This window comes from Ipomoea triloba, chromosome 15, assembly GCF_003576645.1.
Source record: "Ipomoea triloba cultivar NCNSP0323 chromosome 15, ASM357664v1".
NCBI classification, from domain to species: domain Eukaryota; kingdom Viridiplantae; phylum Streptophyta; class Magnoliopsida; order Solanales; family Convolvulaceae; genus Ipomoea; species Ipomoea triloba.
Window position 1 is genome coordinate 20456528 of NC_044930.1, and position 10703 is coordinate 20467230.

General features: G+C 37.4%; 3 protein-coding genes across 7 annotated transcripts; 1 reads left to right on the forward strand and 2 right to left on the reverse strand.

Annotated features, from left to right (window-relative positions):
• Positions 1-262: 262 nt before the first annotated feature.
• Positions 263-832, forward strand: LOC116005847. Its single transcript, XM_031246084.1, has one exon. It carries the CDS (start codon positions 263-265, stop codon positions 830-832), a length of 570 nt encoding a protein of 189 aa, XP_031101944.1.
• A 2407-nt stretch (positions 833-3239) lies between these two features.
• LOC116007111 lies at positions 3240-5271 on the reverse strand. 5 transcript variants are annotated; one of them, XM_031247706.1, is made up of 3 exons: positions 5170-5271; positions 3654-3898; positions 3240-3561 (listed from the first exon to the last, which is right to left on the reverse strand). In XM_031247706.1, the coding sequence occupies exons 2-3, from the start codon at positions 3840-3842 to the stop codon at positions 3469-3471; spliced, it is 282 nt and encodes a 93-aa protein (XP_031103566.1). In that variant the 5' UTR covers positions 3843-3898; positions 5170-5271; the 3' UTR covers positions 3240-3468. The 5 variants fall into 5 exon arrangements, with proteins under 5 accessions (XP_031103566.1, XP_031103565.1, XP_031103563.1 ...); XM_031247705.1 differs by having other exon boundaries at positions 3654-3885; positions 5170-5267; XM_031247703.1 differs by lacking the exon at positions 5170-5271 and adding an exon at positions 4156-4235 and having other exon boundaries at positions 3654-3885.
• A 2905-nt stretch (positions 5272-8176) lies between these two features.
• LOC116006364 (transmembrane 9 superfamily member 11-like) lies at positions 8177-10703 on the reverse strand. Its single transcript, XM_031246702.1, has 3 exons — positions 10623-10703; positions 10475-10543; positions 8177-10325 (listed from the first exon to the last, which is right to left on the reverse strand). The coding sequence occupies exon 3, from the start codon at positions 10280-10282 to the stop codon at positions 8297-8299; it is 1986 nt and encodes a 661-aa protein (XP_031102562.1). The 5' UTR covers positions 10283-10325; positions 10475-10543; positions 10623-10703; the 3' UTR covers positions 8177-8296.

Here is a 10703-nt window from a genome sequence, read left to right on the forward strand (position 1 = left end):
AAAATCACATTCAGAGATCAAGTAGGACTTAAACACGCGCCTATGGTTTCTATAAAACGACTCTATCCTCTTCTCTGTTTCTCTCCACATCTTTGAACCCTCTCTTGAATCAGCTGTCTGTATATACATACAGTCGTAGATATAGGTTTATATAGCGCCTCCGATCTCAAGTTCTTTATTCTTTTCTCCTCCGATCTGATCTGTTCTTAGTTGTCTGTTTTTATTTTCGTTTCTTGTCGGAATTTAGGGTTTTATTTTTCCGATGGGTGCAGTTGAAGTTCTTCGTCCACAAGACGCTTTGCAGAAACAATTTGATTATCGTGACAGTGGTTTTGTTAACTCGCCTATGAAGTCCAAGAGAAATTTCTCTTCTAACCCTAACCCTAACCCTAGCCCTAACCCGAAACCCGGCCGTGGATTTGTGAAGTCGGATCGGCGGAAGCGCAGCCCGCAGAAGAAGAGTAATTGTAGCGGAAACGGAAACGGCGGCGTCAGTTTCTCTAGTTTGACGCCGGAGACGAAGGGGAATTTCATGGTGGGGCAGGTGAGGATTTTGAAACGCGGTGAAGGGTTGGGTGATACGGCGCCGTTGAAGAAGATTGGGGAGAAAGTTGAAAGAGTGGAGAGCGAGTCGGTGTTCGGAAAACAACCGGAAACGACGCCGAAGAAGTTCAACATCGCCGATTTTTATGCCGGATCGGCCTGCGATTCCTCTCCGCCGCCGAGTTCCCTGCCCGTCCCAGGCTTCTTCAAGAAGAAAACCATCCTGGTTGAGAACAACGACTACGCAACCTGTGATTTACGCCGTCTTCTGAGGCTCGATCTTTCTTAAAGTCCCCCAAAAAATGGTTTGTAAATGGTTTCTTGGGATGCTATTAAAGATGAAGTAGTTGATGGTAAGGAAAGTTTGGTTGATTGCTCTGATTCTCCCTTATTTTTTCAAGGGGAAAGTCGAATCAGCGATGCAATCATCTGAAATCTCTTTATTCCTCTTGCTAATTTCATTCTTAGATGAACTGATAAGCTGATGGTAATTGGTGTAGTCTGTGAGAATTTGGTATTGCTTTCTAGTTTTAATTTTATTTTAGCCTTTCTTAGTTTGAAAGTATGGTCTATCTTAGTACTATTCTGATGAATATATGGTTAGTGTTGGTTGTAATCCAGTAGTTGTGGTTGTGTCTACTTGTCTGGTGTAAGAGGCTGATGGCCTTTACTGTTTAATTCTTTAGTTTATATAAATATTGTTGATATTCATGCATGCCATTTACTTTGATGATTCTTCAGCAACAGCAGATAGATTTAATTGGGTTTGTTTTCATGCAAAATCTCAGTATAAAGCAGGAATCTTGAAGTTGATTGTCCAGGAGTTCTTGTGAAAATATTACTCAGTTTATTTATTGAATCTGTCAAGTTCTAACTGCAACTAATGCAAGATATCCAGTTGGTAAGACACTAAACAAAGTAATTATGGGCAGATTTTTATAAACTTTTAATGAGTTAATATCCAATATAGTCCGCAACTATAAGATTATACTTAATTTAGTCTTTTAAGTGACATTTTATACTTAATTTAGTCTTCATCTTGATGGTTTTACACAATTTAATCCTATGTTAACAAGTTAAAAACGTTTTCAAAAAAAAAAAATACAAGTTAAAAACATGATCAACATGGTAGTACTTAATTTAGTCCTCATCTTGATGGTTTTACACAATTTAGTCCTTGTTAACAAGTTAAAAACATGATCAACATGGTAACTTTCTCTCCTTCCTCTTTTTGGTCACTAGAAGCAAATGCATATTTCTCTCCTTCCTCTTTTTGGTCACTAGAAGCAAATGCATACCTAAATACATGGTCTTTTTGGTCACTAGAAGCAAATGCATACCTAAATACATGGTAATTTTCTCTCCTTCCTCTTTTTGGTCACTAGAAGCAAATGCATACCTAAATACATGGTAATTTTCTCTCCTTCCTCTTTTTGGTCACTAGAAGCAAATGCATACCTAAATACATGGTAATTTTCTCTCCTTCCTCTTTTTGGTCACTAGAAGCAAATGCATACCTAAATACGGGACGCACAAAAAAAATCATACTTGAATCTTGAAAGTAGATTCCAGTAAAATTTATACTTGAATTTTGAAAGTAGATTCCAGTTAAATTTACTAAGCATGAAAATCTCCATGTATGTAATTAACTAAACATTTGGTAAGTGTTCTTCGTGTGTAATTAACTAAACATCTTTAGTTTGGCTGATGTATTGACTAAACATATTTTAATTAGATTTTTAATTTTATAAATTTTGTTTTGTCTTTAGTATGCAATTGTCTAAATCTATATGTTCTTGGTCTGTCAAACAAATGGATTGCTCAAATAGGAGGGTAATCCGATCAAAAAGAGAAGGGAGATGAAATTACCATGTTGATCTTGTTTTTAAGAGCCAACAAACAGAATTATTGTTAACAGATGATTAAATTGACTAAATTAAGCAAAAAATATGTAGATTTTTCTTCACAAATATAAATGGTTAATATTCTTCCTTCAATTTGTCAAATCGCTATTATTATTATTAGTTGGAATAATGATCAAATAGACCACTGAACTGCACACTAAACTGGAATTAGGCCATCGAACTCAAAACAAAATGCAATTGAGTCCCTGAACAACACAAAGTCATGCAATTTAATCCAAAATGACTTGTTTACCTAATGTACCGTACCGGTTACGATTTTAAAAATAATATTTTACAGACCTTCATCTCCATGGCTGGCTAGAGACGAAGCCTACAGACCTTCATCTCCATGGCTGGCTAGAGACGAAGCCGGCCCGGAGACAATTCGTCTCCCGCCGACAGTTCTTTTTAAAAGAAAAAGTTAATTTTAATTTATTATTTTATTTAAAATTATTTTAAAATATTATTTTTAAAATTGGTAACCGGTACATCAAGTAAAACAAGTCATTTTTGGTTAAATTGCATGAATTTGTGCAGTTTAGAGACCCAATTGCATTATTTTTTAGTTCAATGGCTTAATTGCAGTTTAGTTCAGTGGCTTATTTGATCCTTATTCCTTATTAGTTTTACAAATATTGTTTTATGCTTTAAAGGTATTTGTTAAGTATTTTTTTTTACTAGTTCATAATATTATATTATTAGTATTACTATTGACATATAATGTAACAATAATAAAATTGAGAAAGTTGTTGCGAAGGAAGAACAAGTAGATGAGGAATTTGAAGTAGAGTCTTGTAAAATCATTAAACATTTATTGGCAAACTAGTTGTGTTTCATTAGTTCAAAAAAATATTTTTATTAGTTATATCATGTAAAATTCATCTGTTAAAAGTATATAAAAGTCTTGATGGAATACACCCTGTAAAATTTGTTTGTTTACATTATGGGAGGAAATTAAAACCACCTTCTATTTCAAGAACCTTTGAAGTTGAAATTGTTTGAGAAAAGGCCGGGAAATTTTCTACTCAGACACCACTGTTCGGAGAGGAAGTGAGCTTTCAACCTCCTTCACTTCAGCATTCCTTTCGGCAACTACTTTCGACATTCCAAACATCTGTGAGATCGCGTTACCATTAACAATGAACGAATTTATGCTGACGATAATGAAAAAGGCAACTATAAGTTGATGTAATAATGGTAACTAACCTTCCGGATAGTCTTCTGGAAGCAAGTCTTGTGTTCATCCATGGAAGCATTTATGAATTCGTCAATGTGATCCCGCACATCCTCTACAAAAGTAGCGTTTTCAGACTTCTTTCTCCTGCACGAAGATGTTGCGGGATTCCCAGCAGCTGCTGAGGTTTGCTTCTCGATCGCACCTCCTTCACTACCCATTTTCTTCTAACGATCCCGATGCAATATCTTGGTACCGCAAGAACTGCACAGATAAACTACCAGCCCTAATTCAGTTACTGTATTTTCATGTACGAGCAAAACAAGTAGTATGTATGACAGAAAGAATTTATTCCCCTTCAAATGCATGGATGGGATATGGAGTTTCCTCGAAAGGTATTTGATCTCGGCTTCAAGAAAATATATATATTGATTCCTATTGATGGCAAGCTCTATTACAGGAGAACTCTTAGAAGCTCCGCTAGTTGCACTAAAAGGTGAGGAAGATACACCTCAAAGGACACAAGGGAATTACCTTAGAAGAATTCTTTTGAGTTGAACTACGCCTGAAGCTGAAGGGGATCAATTAACAAACAAACTTTGGGACCCTGTAAACTAGTTGAGGCACATCCCGTGATTAACTTAACAAACAAACCAATTAATGGAGTGCAAATGACCCAATGGCAAGTACTTTTCTAGCTATTAGATCTCATTCTTGGTGTGCACATGGCAACTAAAAAGTGTAATTATTAGAAGAAAAATAAAAGTGAAAAGTGAAGAAGATGTTTAGTTCTAAGAAACTGAAAATGGAGTGAATTATAATCAATTATCTGCAATTGCAAGAAGATGGAAATTATAATCAATCATCTGCAATTTGTCACAAGAAAATGGAAATTAAAAGCATATTAAACTATAGGAATGACACAGTTAATTGAATTTGGTAACTATGAATAGACTAATCAAGTTTCCAACAGTTGAAAGTTGAAAGAGACAAAAAGACCTCCAAACAATCACTTGCACACCCCCTGCAATACAACTGCAAGAACATCATCCATTTCTCTTTGCCCTTTGCCCACAAAGGCAAAACCCCTTGCCCAAGGGCCCTCACACCCCGACCCGGATAGGATGGTGAAAAGGTAAATTAAGGTGATTTAAGTGAGAGGACTAATTTCAGGTGCCTACAAAGAGCCCACCACATATTCTCTCTAATAATGGACCAAGATTTCCTAACAGTGATGATTGGTTTATTAGGTTGAGTTTGGAATACAAAGTACAATCATCCATCCCCAAATCTCACCCCCCAAAAATCAAATGGGTCTCTGAAATACTTGCAATATGAGAAAGGTTACTCAATGCAGCCATCAGATTTCAAAACTCCATAAACAATTTCAACAGACAAAAATGAAAGGCTTGAACTATTAAACAATGAAAGATGAAATCTTTTCCAGAAATTAAGAGAGCCACCATTATCTGATACACCCAAAAATAAAAACATAAACAATAATTTTTATCTATTTATACATATGGGTATGGGTAAGGGATTTGATACCTCCTTATAAAAACAGTTTTAGAGCTTCTTCTCTAAGATGGCGAGTTGGCGTGGCGACTAGCGAGGAGGAACAAGTATTACTGTATTAGGGCTCCAATTTCGTGGTTGACTTTATTCCATTAATTTCCGATTTAGTTAAATTTATATTGGGTAATTAGTTTTTGAGTTATACTGACTCACTCTGTTACATTGTAGTATCTGTTCATAGTTACTTTCTCAAAAAATGCCTCCACTGAGGCTCGAACCCACTCCCTTCCACATGGGAGTGTACACATGCCGCTTGACCGCAAGGTTTTTGACAGGTAATTAGTTAATAAATATAAAAGATTATAAAGTTCTTGTGTCAATTTATGCGAGAAATTTTAAATATAAATAATAGTTTTTAATTTTACCATTTTTTTTAAATTTAGCTTCTTCTCTTTTTTTTTTCACAAATAATTTTACTTTATCATTTTTTGATAATTATTTCATATATAGTCTATCTTTAAAAAATTCATTTTGCCGAATTAGGTATTTCTCGATTTCATTGAAGCATGTGCTCCATCCAACTAAAAGTTGCATGACTCTGATACCAAATTGAAGCATGTGCTCCATCCAACTAAAAGCCTAAGCTGATAGTTGGACTGCACGTTTATGTTTATATTATATTTATGCTCACAATATATCTATTGAATTAATTATGTTCATGTAAGATTACAACTTCGCTAGATATACGAAAGGAAATAAAAAAATAATTTGCCTAATTGCTCATGAATTGAACACTTGTGGTACACTGCTACGGATTCCTTGATGGAAAATTACATTTGAAAAAATTATTAGTCAGGTGACCTCTCAAACCAAAAATATCAATAAATCATTCTTGTTAGGAGTGAAATTTGTAATTTTATATTTACTAAATTAACAATCTAACCAATTTAACTATGATTGTTTGTAAATGTTGTGCGCGTATGTATTTGCTTGCATGTGCCATGTGTGCACATATATACATGTTATTTTAACACACACACACATATATATATATATGGGTGATAGATAGTTAAAGTTAGTCTTTATTTTTACTAGATGAGATTGTTCTCATTTGAACTCACCCATATATGTATATATAGAATTTTAATCAAATGCGGTTGTGTTATTAGGTGCGGTCGTGTGGCCCAAGATATGTCGCTGCATGGAGGTGATCTGACGGTGGAGGTTATATATTAGGATTTAGGAAGTTTAATTCGCGTAATTTAAGTGGGGGCTTTATGGTAATTGTAAGTGGGAAGATAATTTTAGAGTACAGAAAACACCAACAAACGTATTATTAAATAATTTTAGAGTACAGAAAACACCAACAAACGTATTATTAAAACACATTAGAGTACAGAAAACACCAACAAACGTATTATTAAAACACACCATTCAACATACTAAAATGCACCAGTTCTTAGATTAAAACACACCACTTAACCATCACACACCAAATGCAACTACTCTCGTAAAAATCACCACCATGTGTATTAAAACACACCATTCTACGTTATAAAATGCACCACTGGACAAATTAAAACACACCATTCCCCACCATACCGAAATACACCTCTCAATTCAAATGCACCAACAAAATTAAAACACACCATTCTACGTTATAAAATGCACCACTGGACAAATTAAAACACACCATTCCCCACCATACCGAAATACACCACTCAATTCAAATACACCAACAAAATTAAAACACACCATTATATGTTATAAAATCCACCACTGGACAAATTAAAACACACCATTTCCCACCATACCGAAACACACCACTCAATTCAAATGCACCAACAAAATTAAAACACACCATTCTACGTTATAAAATGCACCATTTGACAAATTAAAACACACCATTCCCCACCATACCGAAACACACCACTCAATTCAAATGCACCAACAAAATTAAAACACACCATTATACGTTATAAAATGCACCAGTTCTCAGATTAAAACACACCACTTAACCACCACACACCAAATACACATACTATTGCGAATTACAGCAATATTATCTCAAATATGAACCAGATTAATGTTGATAATGCACAGAGTATTGCGAATTACTCCATTCTCGTTTCTCTGTTGGAGTCGACCTATGCGTTTTGTTTAGAACGGAGCGCTCGTTGCTGGTGATGGAATCCCTTCTACGCTCGTCTGGTGTTTGTTGCTCAGTGCTCGTCGACTTCAAGTCTTCGTCGTCGTCTGATCTGATCTGGTTTTGAAATTGTAGTGAATTGTCAACAGTATCCTTCCCGTTCGCGTAGCTAAAGATCGACGCCTATATTGTTTGGATTAATATGAAGCCTTAGATCATGGGATCTAATGGTGCAAATAAGGCCACACAGCCGCACGAGGGAGACTGGCCGCATCTGATGGGGACTCTATATATATATATATATATATATATATATATATATATAATTGCATATTTTTAAGTATAATATTTATAAAAATAAATTTATAATATTTATAAAATTAATATGACTTAAAAAAAAAACTTTTTTACCAATTTTTAATTGTGTTGATCCACCCAAATAGATACCTTAGAAAAGTCTTCACTTTTTATATGAAAATCTCTTCTCACCTAATTTATAACTTATTTATATAAGGGTTCAAATGAGAATGAAAAATGCTACAAGGTGCGGTGCTGAAGATTTCACTCCCTAATTTATACTCAATGACCTTTCAAAAAAAAAAATTATACTCAACGAGGAGGCACAATTTGAAGTTATAATGTTCCTGGTCCCACTAGCTCCTTTTGAGTTTTTCTTGTTTTCTTGTGAAGACCCCAAAGGGAGTGTATATATTTGGAGTAAAAAGTGAGATTTCTTGTAGAATGATTCAATGGAAAGAGTAAAAGAAAACAAAATTAAAGAAGAAAACATGTATGCATTTCCTGTGTGTCATACATAATATAATGTAATCCTTCCTAGTCCACCAGCAGCAATATAATGTTCATCTCAATCAATATCCAAACAGACAGACATAGCAACTCTAAACAACTCTCCATTATTGCACTGCAAACCAAACTATGATAAACAGATAGAAAGAAAGAGCTGAAAGTAAAACAACTCTGGTGCTGATATATATAACTATAATCTATCAATCAATCAATCTTGACAGACGAGAAAAGGCGATGCACGAACATGAAGGACGTGAGGAAGCCGATGGCTCCCGTGGCGAGCATGACGGCCAGCGCCATCAACAACGAGTAGCCCAAGTAGAGAATCGCCGAGACAGGTCCGCTCAGGCTCTTGAGGTCGAAAACCAGGTAGTTTATGGAGTATAGGAAGATGTAGAGCGCGACTGAGCCCGAGGCAAAGAAGGACTTCCACCACCATCTCCAGTCCTCCACGCACAGCTGCATGTAAGTGAGGACGAGCGAAACCTCAGCGCACACGAGCACGAGGAGGATGAGGACGATGAAGAGGAAACCGAAGACGTAGTAGACATGGCCTAGCCATATGCTAGACATGATGAAAAAGAGCTCAATGAAGAGAGTCCCGAAGGGGAGCGTTCCTGCTCCGATGACTAGAAACCAGGTCGGGAACCTCTGAGCCGGGATTTCCCGGGGGATTTGGTTGGTTTTGATGGGGTATTCCAAGTGGGGAACCCGGGTGCCAATCAATCCACCCATTAGTGTCAATGGGACTGAAATGCAGAACCACAAAAGAAGTAGGATAATGTAAGTGAGGAGTGGGATTGCCCCAGTGCTTTGGCTTCCCCAAAGGAGCAAATTGAGGATTGTGAGGATTGAGAAGGCAATTCCAGGGAAGAAACAAGCCACTCGCCATGAAATCGAGAACCATCCCGTTGGATCGCCACATTTAATCGTCTTCAATAGCCACACCCCAACATAGCCTGCCACAATCCCTAACAACAGGTAGAATGAGAGCATCCCTGTGATCAAACTCCCCCGAGAAGCCGGGGACATGAACCCTAGAGCTGCAAAGAAAATAGTGGCAACAGCCATTCCCAAAATCTGGCATCCATTTCCCACTACAACACACAGAAGCTCCACGCTCTCGGGAGCCCTAAACACATCCCCAACTACCAATTTCCACCCGGATAACTCCTCATTCATCTGAGCCTGAGCCTCCTTGTCCAGCTCCTCATACCGAGCCAAATCTCTCCGGATCGTCCTCAACAGAATAATCAGAACTATCCCTGCTAAAAATGTAATCACCATCAGGGAATTGAGGATAGAGAACCAATGGACTTTAGCCCCTTCCATCTTCAAATATGCATCCCACCTCGACGGCCAAGTAATGTCACTCTCCACGAAGGTAACCTCGTACGAGAAAGCCAACGGCTGCCCCTCCTTGATCACCATGGCCACCATAGCCGGATCACACTTAATCGGAGTAGGATACACAGCATACATGGTTTGATTCCCAAGCGATTTCGGATTATGCAGAAAACTGCAGGGCACTACTTCAAATCCCACCACCATATACCCTCCAACTTCTTTGCTAGCTTTATCATCTGTGGCTATAAGTTCTGCCCCATCTGCAGCCCCAATCACACCAGGCACTGTGGTCCTCTCATACTTGTGAACCAAAACAGTGAATTTCAAATGATTGAACACATAATAGGAGTTTTGGACCTTAACTCCAACCGGGTACCCTGTCCATCTAAGAAGGAACCCATCTTTAGTCATATACCTAATTGCTGGCAAATTATCAAGAATCAAATTCACCTGATACATCTCATCAATCCTCTCCTTGAGAATCTTGAATTCATCAGCTGATAAAGCGTTGGTTTGGCACAAAAAGATTTCGCTCTCGTTCACACGCATTTTGAATCTGTAAGGAGAAGTCTCAATCCTGTCTCCCATTAGGAGCTCCCCTAGGTTTTCAGCACTGTCTTTGACGCCCTCTAATGGCTTACAGAATGGGAGAGTGTAATAACCGTATGGAATTTCTGTCTCGATTGAGGTTAAAGAATTGACCTTCACGGATAACTGGTCGCCTATGTCGTACCTGTGAGGGAAACTTCCGGGGAGATAAAATCCTTGGACCAATTGAAGAATCGCACAGGCACAGCAGATCATCAGTGCCCATTTCTTGAACTGCTCTAAGAAACCCCCCATGGATCAAAGATTTGTGAGAGATCTAAAACAACCCAGAACTGAGCTGAAAAATGAGATCAAAGATTTATGAAATCCGGGTTGAAACGACACGCTAATCCAAGATTGCATGCAGAATGTGAAAGAGGGCAGGGGCACACACTAAAAAGAAAAAAACACTGAAATCTATCTATGAATTAAGATTTTGTTTCTTACAAGAGATGCAAAGAAAAGGGTGTTTGAAGTGATCTGATCTTGTTCACATGAAGGAAGGGAAGAAAACGCCTGAAATGTGGAAGGAGAAGAGGATCAAAGAAACTGACCAAAAAGGGTATTTATAGCTATGCGTTTCGATTTCCTTTACCTTAGCTTTATTGTCCGTACTTTATGTTGGGTCTGGCAGGGAATTTTGGCCTTTTCTTCTTCAGACAGCGCCCGCCCGAAC